This window comes from Populus nigra, chromosome 9, assembly GCF_951802175.1.
Source record: "Populus nigra chromosome 9, ddPopNigr1.1, whole genome shotgun sequence".
NCBI lineage: Eukaryota > Viridiplantae > Streptophyta > Magnoliopsida > Malpighiales > Salicaceae > Populus > Populus nigra.
The window spans coordinates 1,351,106-1,364,661 of NC_084860.1; the positions used below are offsets into that span (position 1 = coordinate 1,351,106).

General features: G+C 35.3%; 2 protein-coding genes across 2 annotated transcripts; both read right to left on the reverse strand.

Moving 5' to 3' along the window:
- Positions 1-216: 216 nt before the first annotated feature.
- On the reverse strand, positions 217-11,852 carry LOC133702827 (uncharacterized). Its single transcript, XM_062127138.1, has 8 exons — positions 11,754-11,852; positions 11,074-11,585; positions 9,959-10,126; positions 9,206-9,785; positions 8,962-9,111; positions 8,689-8,811; positions 6,759-7,384; positions 217-1,131 (listed from the first exon to the last, which is right to left on the reverse strand). Exons 4-8 carry the CDS (start codon positions 9,774-9,776, stop codon positions 463-465), a joined length of 2,139 nt encoding a protein of 712 aa, XP_061983122.1. The 5' UTR covers positions 9,777-9,785; positions 9,959-10,126; positions 11,074-11,585; positions 11,754-11,852; the 3' UTR covers positions 217-462.
- LOC133703591 (ankyrin repeat-containing protein YAR1-like) lies at positions 11,070-11,576 on the reverse strand. Its single transcript, XM_062128206.1, has one exon. The coding sequence runs from the start codon at positions 11,574-11,576 to the stop codon at positions 11,070-11,072; it is 507 nt and encodes a 168-aa protein (XP_061984190.1).
- Positions 11,853-13,556: the final 1,704 nt, after the last annotated feature.

Here is a 13,556-nt window from a genome sequence, read left to right on the forward strand (position 1 = left end):
ATTTATATATATATTATACCATTTAATGATTACTTCCTTGTATTGAAAAGTTTTGTTTTGAGATATTTTATTTTTTAATATTATTAATTTATGAATCTATATTATCTCTCACTTATTTTATTTAGATCATTCATTGATTATAATATTATTAAAAAAATTAATTTTTATATTAGATTATTAATATATAATTAGTTAAAAATTTACTTTACAATATGATTTGAAAAAAAATATTTTAACAACCTTCACATCATAACATTCAAATACCAACCTATGACAAACTATATATAATACATACATTGAAAAGAGCTTCAAGACCGTCATTGAAGAGAGCTCAACCACATAAATTTCACGAAACTGGATAACAACCATACATGCAATAAAACATAATATATAATGATCTATGGTAGAGGTTCAAACCATCAAGAAAATGGAATAACCTCTATGACAGTTAAATCTCTCATATTAATGAACTCGACGGAGCTTTTTCTCCCGTGGTAGGCAAGGGACACGAAACGGTGGCAGAGCTTTCCCGGTTATCCTGAGAATGTTTGTCTTGAGAATGTCGTAGGTAGAGTCCAGAAATGAGACGTAAAGACGTAATTGCATTATTGTAAATACCAAGACAGGAAGAAATGAAGCAACGGAAAGGAGTAATGTTGTTAATTTTGTCCCTGATTGAACGAGTATTAAAATTGTTGACCCAAAGGATAGCATGCTCGTCATCATTGATAAAAAGAGGAAGGTGAAGCCAACGGTAAGTTTTCGAGGAAGAGCGATGTGGAAATCTTGCAGCTCAAATCGAGAGGTCAACAAAGAGAGAAACACCGTAAGTGAAGTCAAGGAGAATGCTAGGGAGACAACATCCGCGACAGCGAAAGTCAGAAAATAAGGAGATTTGATGAGATTGGGCTTGCCATTCTCATCAGAACCGCCAGGCACAGTATAGGCAGCAGCAAAGACAAAAGTAGCAACAAGTGCAGCTACTGTGGAACAAGACTGAGTTGTTTCCTTGATCCACGTTCGTGCACTGTTCAGTTGCTCCTTGTGCTGCTCGTAGAAGAGTTCTCTTGCAGTCATGCCATCATCGTTCCGAAGCGTGACATAATGAGAAGGAATTACCTTGCTTACTTGCTGCAATAATTGGGAGATAAACATGATCATTATAAGGAGTTCTAAATCAATCTAAATATTAGAGAAATGTAATTACTAGAGTGCAGAAAATATTTTAATTGTGAACAATAGTTAAGTTTTCCTCAAACTAGTTGGTTCATGTAGTAAGGAGAACTCGTTCAGCCTGATGTCTTAATGAGGTTCGACTTATACGTTAATTGGATTGGATAATATGGTTGAAACAAATAATTTGATAGGGTGGTGTTCTTGTTAGGATACTGGCATGCAAACCCGACAAGATAAAAGGCAAAGAATAGGATAAAATGAAAAATCAGACACACAAGAATTTACGTGGTTCACCCAATTTGGCTACATCCACGGGCAAGTATAGAAGGATTTTACTAAGTAATGTGGGAATTACAACCTCTCTCTACTAATAGGAGAACAACTAAAATCTCTCTATTATTAGGAGAAAACACCTCACTTACTATATCACAAAATACCTCACAATTATGTGGGATTACTTTCCCTCTCTTACTCTCCTCTTTTCTCTCTTATTTCTCTCTTGGTGCATTTTTATATGGCAAGGATGCACTGCCTATTTATAGGCAAGCATCCTTGCCTTTGTCTTGCAAAAGACAAAGTAAGGAAAGTGGCACCAATTGGTGCTGCAAGTGGCACCGAATTGGTGCCTACTTTGTTGACTTAGCTTGCACCAATTGGTGCCAGCTAACTTCACATTCTCCCACTTGAAGACTTTGATGATTTAATCAAGTCTTCACATTTGATCATTTATGATTCTTCTATCCTTTCTATACTTGCCATCTTCATGCTGCTTACGTTTCTGCTAGGCCATAAGAGGATCTGCACCATATATACTTGTCAGTGTTGACTGGTTTGGTCAAAGCATCTGCTGGGTTTTCCTTTGTGTGAACCTTCTGAAAATCCACACTTCCATCTTCCACCACTTCGCGAACAAAGTGATATTGAACATCTATGTGTTTTGTTCTTGAATGAAATGCTGGATTCCTTGCAATATGCAAGGCACTTTGACTATCACAATACAAAAGAATATTCTCTTGTTTGTGCCCGAGCTCCTCCATAAGTTTCTTCATCCATATTGCTTCTTTACAAGCTTGTGTAGCTGCCATGTACTCAGCTTCTGTGGTGGACAATGCTACAACAGTCTGAAGTTTAGAGACCCAGCTCACAGCTCCTCCTGCAATTATGAACACATAGCCTGTAGTGGATTTTCTTTTCTCAAGGTCACCAACAAAATCTGAGTCAACATAACCTCTGACAGTAAATTCTGATCCTCCATAACATAATACAGCATCTGAGGTACCCTTGATGTATCTCAAGATCCTCTTAATAGTATTCCAATGCTCTCTACCAGGATTTGCCATGTATCGACTAGCTACTCCCACTGCTTGTGCAATGTCTGGTCTTGTACATATCATGGCAAACATTAAACTTCCCACTGCTGATGCATACGGTACTCGAGACATCTCCATCCTCTCTGCTTCATTGCTAGGAGACATACTTGAGGATAATTTGAAGTTAACAGGAAGTGGGGTGGAAATTGGCTTACAATCTTGCATGTTGAAGCGTCGCAAGATCTTCTTCAAATAATTCTTTTGAGAAAGCCAAATCTTCCTCTTACTTCTGTCTCGGTGAATTTGCATCCCTAGAATCTTGTTTGCTGGTCCCAAGTCCTTCATATCAAACTCCCTAGCCAACTGTGCCTTCAATTCTTGGACTCGATCTTTGTTGGGGCCTATCACCAACATGTCATCCACGTACAACAACAAAATGATGAAATCTTCTTCAAACCTCTTGTAATACGTACAATGGTCTGAACTGAGTCTGTTGTACCCAAGGCTAATTATGAAGGAATCAAATCTCTTGTACCAACACCTCGGCGCCTGTTTGAGACCGTATAGAGATTTGTTCAACCTGCAAACCAAGTTCTCCTTGCTTGTTTCAGCAAAACCCTCTGGTTGGAGCATATAAATTTCTTCTTCAAGTTCTCCATGAAGAAATGCAGTTTTCACATCTAACTGCTCTAAGTGAAGATCAAATATAGCACACATTGCCAAGACTACTCTGATTGTAGTAAGTCGTACCACCGGAGAAAATATCTCATTGAAGTCTATTCCTTCTTTCTGAGCATATCCTTTCACCACCAATCTTGCACGATACCGCTCCACTTGATCATTGCCATCACGCTTTATCTTGTAAACCCATTTGTTGCCAATGGCCTTTCTCCCTTGTGGTAATGGAACAAGATCCCAAGTGTTATTCTTGTGCAGAGCTTCAATCTCCTCTTGCATTGCTGTCATCCACATAGATACATCTGTGCTTTTGATAGCCTCATGGAAAGTTGATGGCTCTCCATCCTCTGTTAGAAGACAGTATGCAATATTGCTCTCAGTAACATATTCTAAGTGCCAAGCCGGTGGTCTTCTTTCACGAGTCGACCGTCGAACTTCAGGAGTTTCAGACTCTATTTGTTCTTGCTCTTCATGCTCTGGTGCAGCTTCAGAAGAAGTATGATTCTGAGTATTTTCAATCTGGACTGCTGTAGTCTCCTTTAGAATGCTATTATGTTCTTCCATTTGCATTTTACCTTCTGCAAATATGACATCCCTGCTGATGACTACTTTGTGGGTAGTGGGATCCCACAAGCGATACCCCTTCACTCCATCAGCATATCCCAAGAATATACATTTTCTGGATTTTGAATCCAGCTTGCTGACTTCTTGAGTATTGTACATCACGTACACAGGACTTCCAAATATATGCAATCGAGAATAATCCGCTGGTTTTCCAGTCCACATCTCCATCGGTGTCTTCAGCTCAATTGCAGTTGATGGAGATCGATTTATCACATAACAGGCGGTATTGACTGCTTCTGCCCAAAATGAATTTTCTAGACCTGCAGCCTTCAACATTGCTCTTGTTCTTTCTAATAGAGTTCTGTTCATCCGCTCTGCCACTCCATTTTGTTGTGGAGTGTATGCCGTTGTGAACTGCCTTTTGATACCTTCATGTTGACAGAAGTTATCAAAATCATCACTGGTATATTCTCCTCCATTGTCAGTCCTCAAACACTTGATCTTCTTTTCAGATTCAAGTTCCACCCGCGCTTTGAAAGTTTTAAAGACTGCGAACACATCTGCCTTCCTTCTAATTGGATACACCCAACATCTCCTGGAGAAGTCATCTATGAATGATACAAAGTATCTTGCTCCTCCTAAGGATACAACCGGTGCTTGCCAAACATCAGAGTGAATCAGGTCTAAGATGCATTTGCTCTTAGTTGTTGATGTGCCAAACTTCAACCTGTGCTGTTTACTTGTAACACAGTGCTCACAAAAAGGTAAAGTAACCTTTGTAAGCCCAGGGAGTAACTTCTGATCAGAGAGAACCTTTAAACCTTTCTCTGACATGTGGCCTAGTTTTTGATGCCACATCATCGTCTTCTCTTCTGTAGGACTGGCTGATGCGATTGACGCTTCTGCCCCATGATGTGTTTCTCCCATTAATACAAACATGTTAGCAACTGTTTTTCTCGCCTTTAAAACCACCAGCGCTCCTTTGACAATTTTCATTATTCCATTGTCTGTTCGGATCTTACAGCCAAGACTATCAAATTGTCCTACAGACAAAAGATTCTTCTTCAAGTCTTTCACATGCCGCACTCCTGAAATAGTACGAATTAAGCCATCATACATCTTCAATTTGATGGTGCCAATGCCAGCAATCTCCAAAGCATGATTATCACCCATGAACACTTTGCCTCCAGAGATGGGTTCATATGTATGGAACCAATCTCGATTAGGAGTCATATGCCATGTTGCTCCTGAATCCATTAGCCAGACCTCAGTGAGCTCTTCTCTATCTGTAGAGACTGTCGCTGCTTCACTATATAAAACCTCTCCATCTTCTGAGGTGCTTGCAACACATCCTTGAGGTTTTGATGACTCTGCAGTATTCTCTATACCCTTTTTAAACCAACAATCCTTTTTGAAGTGCCATTTTCTGCCACAGTTGTAGCATTTCACAGTCTTCTTACTTCTTGATTTGGACCTCCCTTGCCTTTGACTCCCACTGGAGCCACGCTCCGTTGATCTCCCTCTTGACACCAACAATGCCTCTGCTTGGTTTGAACTATTTCTGTCTCCTTTATTTTTGCGCCTATTTTCTTCTTCCAAGATGGCGGCTGCAACATCATCAAAGACTAAATAGTCTGTGAGGATATTATTGGTTAAGTTGATAATGAGCTGATCATACGAATCTGGAAGACTTTGAAGTAGAAGCTCTGCACGTTCACTTTCCTCTATTTGTTGACCCAATGTAGTGAGTTGTGAAAATAGAGTTCTTATTGTGTTGATGTGGTCAGTCACCGCTGTGGTTTCTGCCATTCGAAGGGTATAAAGTCTCCGCTTTAAGAAAATCTTATTGTGCAAAGACTTGGACTCATATAGCTTTGTTAGAGTTTCCCATATCTCCTTAGCTGTTTTCTTCTCCGCCACACTTGATAATACTTCATCGGCTAATGCTAAATGTATGTTAGCAATAGCATTGCCATCCATCTCATTCCATTTTGCATTATCAGTGATCTCCGCGGGTCGATCCCCAATTGCTGCTAAGCAATTGTCTTTCCTTAAGATTGCCTTGATTCTCATTTTCCAGAGTGAGAAATTGCTCCCATTGAACCTTTCAATCTCGTACTTTGCTGCCATTTTATTCACCGTGATCTATTCAGCTATCACCGTTTCACAGAACTGTAACGTATACAGAAATAGTATCGTGTGAATAATACTTCACTAAGTAAGTTCCCAGGAAAGATTGGAGGGGTCACAAACGGTCCCGCTTAAAACCCAATCTCCTTAGACAGAACTTCCTAGACTGTATTTAATCACCGCACTGACTTTCTATATACGCCAACAGTAACTTATGTGAACAGTATCGTATGGGTGAATAGTGTCGTATAGGTGAATAGTGCCGTAGACGTGAATAGTAACCGTATACACGAATAACTTTTGTGTATTAACAACACCAACCAAGAAGGCTCTGATACCACTGTTAGGATACTGGCATGCAAACCCGACAAGATAAAAGGCAAAGAATAGGATAAAATGAAAAATCAGACACACAAGAATTTACGTGGTTCACCCAATTTGGCTACATCCACGGGCAAGTATAGAAGGATTTTACTAAGTAATGTGGGAATTACAACCTCTCTCTACTAATAGGAGAACAACTAAAATCTCTCTATTATTAGGAGAAAACACCTCACTTACTATATCACAAAATACCTCACAATTATGTGGGATTACTTTCCCTCTCTTACTCTCCTCTTTTCTCTCTTATTTCTCTCTTGGTGCATTTTTATATGGCAAGGATGCACTGCCTATTTATAGGCAAGCATCCTTGCCTTTGTCTTGCAAAAGACAAAGTAAGGAAAGTGGCACCAATTGGTGCTGCAAGTGGCACCGAATTGGTGCCTACTTTGTTGACTTAGCTTGCACCAATTGGTGCCAGCTAACTTCACAGTTCTTATACACAAGATGTATAAGATGGTACAAAGTTCATGAATAATTTTTATCAGGAGGTAAAGACAAGGGATGAAAAGGTCTCACCTCAAACCATTGCAACTCATCCTGAAGTTGATGTGCAGGCCCAGGCTTGGTTCCTCCTCTGTAATGTTCCATATCTGCAACATGGTGCAGCATTGTGTTGCCCTTCTTATCAACAACTCGATGCAGTCTAGCCAATGGTATTTTCTGACGCTTCACAAGACTGAAGATGTTTTTCTGGCGATGCTTGACGGCCACATCCAAAATGCTCTGCCCCTCCTCATTGAGAAGCTCAACAGCGTGGGGATATTGATTTATTATCTCCCACACAATCTCTTCTATTCCATTTATAGTTGCAATAAACAATGGGATATGCTCCTTCCTAGCACCGGGATATTTTTTCATTATCTCCAACACAATTTCTTCTTTTCCATTTTTGGTTGCAATAAACATTGGGATCTTCTCCTTCAATGATGAGTTCGTTTCAGAAATTTCTCCTGTATCTTTTCCTTTGCTAGTGAATTCAGAGAACTGGTTTTCTCCCTTTCTATATTGTTTCTCACCCAGTCCTTCCTTTGGTAGGCTGACTTTATTCAATGACTCATCTTTCTCTATTAGGTTTTTGGCGAGTCTCAAAGCAAATACATGCTTTCTTTTCTGGTTCCAGAATCCATCTAGCCAACATCTTACTTCATGTTCATGCGAAGGGGAATGAAATTAAACATGGATGAGAGCTAGCTATTTTTAAGAAACAGAAAGAAATGTTAACAACGATAGTAGAAGGATGAACAAAAAAATATCATGATTGTATAAGGTGAAAAAATAGATAATGATTGTCTGGTTTTTAACCTTTATATCAGCAATTCTCTTTACTTTCATGCCTTATACTTTATATTAGGTAGTAAGAAACTATATGGCTAACTTTCCGTTATTAACAACAGTCTCTCTCGTTTATAAAAAAATTATCGAAAAAAAAATTTTATCGAAAGCAAAACAACACCAACATAATTAAAAGAAGAAATCGTAGCTAGAAGAAATGAATCTAAATCGTGCAACCATAAAAATGCAACCATTTTTGATATAAAAAAAAAATTGTTGTTTGATAGTTACAGAGAGTTTATCTAGTTCTTTAGGAAGAGGCTCTATATCTGATGACACCCATGAATTATTTGCATAAGCATCTAATAATAGGATGTGAACCAAAAGCTCTTGGTAAGTTAATCAAAATGTAAGCTTTGTTAGGTAACACGTTCAAACTGTGTTTTTTTAAATTTTAAATTTTTTTATCAAAATTTTTTATATTTATATTTTTAGATTGTTTTGATTTACTGATATAAAAAAATTAAAAATTAAAAAAATATTATTTTTATATATTTCTAAACAAAAAAATATTTTAAACTATAATCACTATCAAAATTTTAAATAGGCCCATAACATCGAATCATATTTTTTTCAAGTTCAAGCATAAGGTTTATTCAAGTAAAAAAAACATTTCAATGTAAAAATTTAAATGCAAGAATAGTTTTTTTTTATTATCTCACTAATACATCTTTTTAAATAACAATGAGATGTTAGAACCACCAGTCCCAAGTAAATAACGTGAGTGATGCATAAAGTTGAGAAATAACCACCACTAATATTGGAAGCTAGAATTCAAATTCATGATTGTTTATTATTAAGAGAACAATTGTATCTCTACTCACGTCATCATATTAAAATCTGCAACGTGATAGATTATTACTTATCATTTTTTACGCCGCAAACTGGAAATACAACACTTGTAAAATTTGGAGGAAGGAACATAACAAGTCCATTAAATCTTCCTTTGAAAAAAAAAATGAGAGAGAGAGAGAGAGACTCAATATATAATACCGGATTCAAATATTTGTTCGAGCCATGAAATTTTAATATCGATATACAAAGGTAGCTCAATATATATATAATACCACCTAGCCTTGAAACCAAAAGAACAGGCCTCAATTGTGTCCAATACCTTTAGGGACCTTTAAATATTTGAGTATGCCGCCTCTTGGTTTCCTCTCCAGCATCTTGCTTTCCTTCAACCAAGTTTCTAGTACCTGTGATTTTACCTTGTGGTGACGTTTAACAGGAAGGCCTGCAACATAATATAGAGTTCAATTTGTATGTGTGTGTGCATACACATATATACATATAAGAGTGTGTGTGTGTGTGTGTCCATGGTATACAGACAAGAAATATGTAGGCAATATTGTAAGGTCTAATAACGTGGTTAGTTTAGGCATACAGCAGTAGATGAGTCTTCCACATATGCCCATGGGAAATCCACTCTCAAAAGCGGTTGGCATTTGGGCTAGAAGTTGAAGAGCAGTTACGCCGTCTTTGTCCTTCAACTTGTGGAGCGAGTCATCCAGTTCTAGCAACAGTAAAGCTGTTTCTGCATTCATGAAATTAGGCATGGAAGAATTATACGATATCTTATACATGTATACTTTTAAATTCGATAATTAGACAAAGAGAGAAATTGTTACCAAAGTGTTGCCCTCTGATAGCATTGCTAAGGATGGACAGGTCATCTATCGTTCGCTTGATGTGAATTGATAACAGGCGGCCATTATCATCCACGCATTGTTGTGGTTTGGAACGGATTAAAAACTCCACTATTTCTGCCTCAGCATATCCAGCAGCTGTAAACAATGGGGTTTCACCGTGGTTATTTGTTTCCTTAAGGAGGTCTGCACACCAATCTACCAAGAGTCTTACAGCCTCATAATTCCCGTAGATGGTTGCCTCGTGAAGAGACGTATTTCCAAATTTGTTTTTTCTCTTGAGAAATTCAATCTCAGGGGACTCTGTCTCATGAGGTACAAGGAATTCTGCCTCATCAGGTCCAAGGATTTTTATATCCTTCGCGATTTCAAGTAAATCTTTAAGTGGTTGCTCTTGTTTTCTGTACACAGCTAAATGAAGTGCAGTATCCGCAGAGAGCGTAACTGGCAAGGGCATATCTAGGACACGTCCCTGATAATGGTCAAGCATGCTTTTCCAATCTCCACTCATGGCTGCTCTATAAGGTATCTCCAATATAGAAAGAGAACCCATGTTTTCTCTCTACAAAGAATTACGTAAGTGACCATAGTTAATAAACAATCTCAACTCAAAGCTAAATGAGGTGAAATCCTAAAAATAAATTTATATTATATAACTCATAATACGGATCATTAATATAATGGAAAACAAAAATAGGAAGTGAGCACTCAAGGAGAACTGTAAATATGTCATACCTTTTAGTAATGGAAATGATCGAAATGCTCCTCCACCTACTTCTTGGTAAAATCAATGTCAACAAGAAAACTTGTTTCCGGAGAGATGACTACAAAGAAACAACCTAGCTTGTAGTTTTTTTCTGAATTAAGTCGTTTGAGAACCCTATATATACAATCCCTTAATTCCTTTTCAGAAAAAAAAAAAAAAGTAAGTTAGGATCTTTGTGTGATATGTTGATTCTCCTTTTGCTTAAAATAATTTTAAATTTAAATTTTGTAAATAATTTTATATCTAACTTTCTAACATTCCATACTATCAGCACCCATCTAAGCTTATTATTTATTTTAAATAATTAAATAATGCTTTGTATCGATCTCTTAAAATACACCTTTTCTTTATGGTGAATTCTTGCTGATGAGCTCCTCCTTTGTAGGGATATTTTCTTCCATATTAATAATTTCATTAATCCGTTTCCAGAAGTATATATTAGCTTAAGAACTTGTTTAAATGATCATTATAAAAATAAATATATTAAGATTAGATTTAGGTCAGATTTTTTTTCTTATTTCATTAAATATAAAAAAATGTATTGCATTTGTTAAACCATAATATTGCAGCTTGAAATCGATTAGATTCACATTCTTGCTTCTAAAATAGGCAAGCAAAAAAGAAGAAAGTAAATTATTACTTGTTTTCCCTTTTCCTTTTAGAATAATCCTACTTTAATTGTTGTCATTTGCTTTTTCGTACATAGTTACAATGATTACACTACAACTTTAGAAGCATGGAATACACAATTGTGTTTCACGTTCATGATAAATATATTTCCAACAAGCCAAAGGGACATCATTTCCTTCTGCTTGGAGAGTAGACTGCAATGGAAATGATCACCGACCAAATATGTTTGTTTTTGCATTATAGTTTATTTTTCAAAATACATTTCTAATTGTTTTTTTTTTAACACATTAATATATATTTTTATATGATTTTGATAATCTAATATTAAAAATAAAAAAACAAAAAGAAACATCATATTAATATATTTTCAATTGAAAAATACTTATTTTAAAAATTATATTGCAACACAATAACAACACCGCGGTTATAGATCTATAAAGAGAGAAATAGTTACCAAAGTGTTGCCCTATGAATGGACAGCCCATCTTCCGATCGCTTGCTGTGAATTGACAAAAGGCGGTTTTTATCATCCACGCATTGTTTTGGTTTGGAACGGATTAAAAACTCCACTATTTCAGCCTCACCAAATCCAGCAGCTGTAAACAATGGGGTTTCACCGTAGTTATTTTTTTCCTTAAGGAGGTCTGGACAACGTTCTACCAAGAGTCTTACAGCCTCATAATTCCCATAGATGGTTGCCTCGTGAAGAACAGTATTTCCAAATTTGTTTTTTATCTTGAGAAAATCTTCCTCAGTTAAAGGTGATTCTTTTTCCTTCACGATTTCAAGTAAATCTTTAAGTGGTTTCTTTTTGTTGCTGTGCACAGCTAGATGAAGTACAGTATCCAAAGAGTGCGAAACTGGAGAGAAAAAATATTCGAACTGTTCAATCATGCTTTCCCAATCTCCACTCATGGCTGCTCCATAAGGTTTTTCAAGTATTACCGGAGAACCCATATTTGCTCTCTACATAAGATTATGTAACTATTGTTAATGTACAATCTAATTAAACCGTTAGGTGAAATTCGAAGCAAATTTATATTAACTCAGAATACCGATCATTAATATAATGGAAAACAAAATTAGGAAGTAAACACTCAAAGGGAACTGTACGTATATCATGCATGTTCATACCTTTTAGTACTCGAAATGCTCCTCTGCAGCTAGCTCTTTGTAAAATCAATTTCAACAAGAAAACTTGTTTTCGGAGAGGTACAAAGAAACAATCTAGCTTCAACTTTTTCTTAATTAAACCGTTTGAGAACCCCATATATACAATCATTCAAAGAATGGTTCCTTGTAAAAAAAAAAGTTAATTAGTATCGGTGCTTTGCTTGTTCAGTTTATAAAGTGAAACTATGACGTCGAGAATATAGTAAAGCTAAGGTTTTATTTATTTATTTTATAAGAATATAATAAAAATATGTTGATTTTTTTTATGAATATTGAAGAATTATATAGAGTTGGTCATCTAATGGATGGAAATCCAGCATGGTAGCATATTACAGGTATTTATTACTCCAATCTGCTACACACTCTCTATTTTTTAATAGATCCATACAATTATGTATAAAACTAGGTTTAAAGAAATGAATCCAAGATGCTGTGAAATAAAAAACAAAAAATCAGGGATATTGCATAAAAGATTTCTTGCCATACCTTTCACTTGAACTTTCCTTTGATCAATCCTTTCCACTAATGAAACAAATCATCCAATAAATGAGTTATGATCAATGAAAGTCCCCACCAATAAACTATTTGTTCCAGATTTTTCAGGACTTTTAATAATGAAAACTGATGTGATCTTTAGTTTCTGACCTGGAAATACAAAATGAATATAAATATTCCTGCATTATGATAAAATATTTTTAATTAAAAAGATTAGGTGCATTGCATTTTTTAAACCATATTAATATTGCAGCTTGAAATCGAGATTCACATTCTTGCTTCTGAACTAAACAAGCAGAAAGTAAATTCTTCATCCTTTTCCCTTTTCCTTTTGGAATAATCCAAGTTTAACTGTTCTCATACATAGGTACAATTATTACGCTACATAAGAGTTTAAATTGTCCTTTAAAGAAGCATATATAGAATATAAAATTGCGTTTCACGTTCATGACAAATGATACTTGAAATCTATTTTTCCAACAAGCCAACGGGTTTTATTATTAAAAAATAATATAAATTATATTTTAAAATTTTATTTAATAGTGTAAGAAAGTTTTTTTTGACATGATATCTAATCTTTAATAACCAAACAGTCACGAGTTCGAATCTTATTATTTTTATTTATTTGATAAAAATTAAACACAAAATAATATGGGCTTATATAAATTTCAAACTTAAAGAGTTTTTACTTAAAGGGTGTATTAAAAAATAATATAAATTATATTTTAAAACTTTATCTAATAACTTAAATTATTACATTAAAATAGTTTTTTAACATTTATTTTCTTCTGCTTGGAGTATAGATCCGTTTCAAAAGTATATATTATTACTCAGTTTTTTTTTATAGTCTATGAACTTGCTTAATTGATCATTATAAAAATAAATATATATATGAAAAAATGTATTGCATTTGTTAAACCATAATATTAATTGCAGCCTGAAATCGAGATTCACATTCTTGCTTCTAAAATAGGAAAGCAAAAAAGAAGAAGTAAATTATTACTGGTTTCCCCTTTTGCTATTGGAATAGTCCTACTTTAATTGTTCTCATTTGCTTTCTCGTACATAGTTACAATTAATAAGAACTTTAAAACGGCGTATGTTTTTTTACTGTAGCAGCAGTTTTTTTTTCAGTTTTTTTTTATATGTTTTTTTTTTTACCCAAAATCGGGTTTTTCACTGTAGTAGCAGTTTTTTTTTTTTTTGCTTTTGTTTTTTTACATGTTTTTTTATGCTTTTTTTTACCCAAAATTGATTTCTTCTTCTTTT

What these genes read in the sequence shown, in the direction of transcription:
- LOC133703591 (XM_062128206.1), bottom strand. Translation starts at nt 11,576, where the DNA reads ATGGGTTCTCCGGTAATACTTGAAAAACCTTATGGAGCAGCCATGAGT.
- LOC133702827 (XM_062127138.1), bottom strand. Translation starts at nt 9,776, where the DNA reads ATGGGTTCTCTTTCTATATTGGAGATACCTTATAGAGCAGCCATGAGT. An exon ending in TATCAGAGGGCAACACTTTG is followed by an intron (nt 9,112 to 9,205) that starts GTAACAATTTCT and finishes TCATGAATGCAG; the next exon opens with AAACAGCTTTACTGTTGCTA. An exon ending in ATATTTAAAGGTCCCTAAAG is followed by an intron (nt 7,385 to 8,688) that starts GTATTGGACACA and finishes ATGAACATGAAG; the next exon opens with TAAGATGTTGGCTAGATGGA.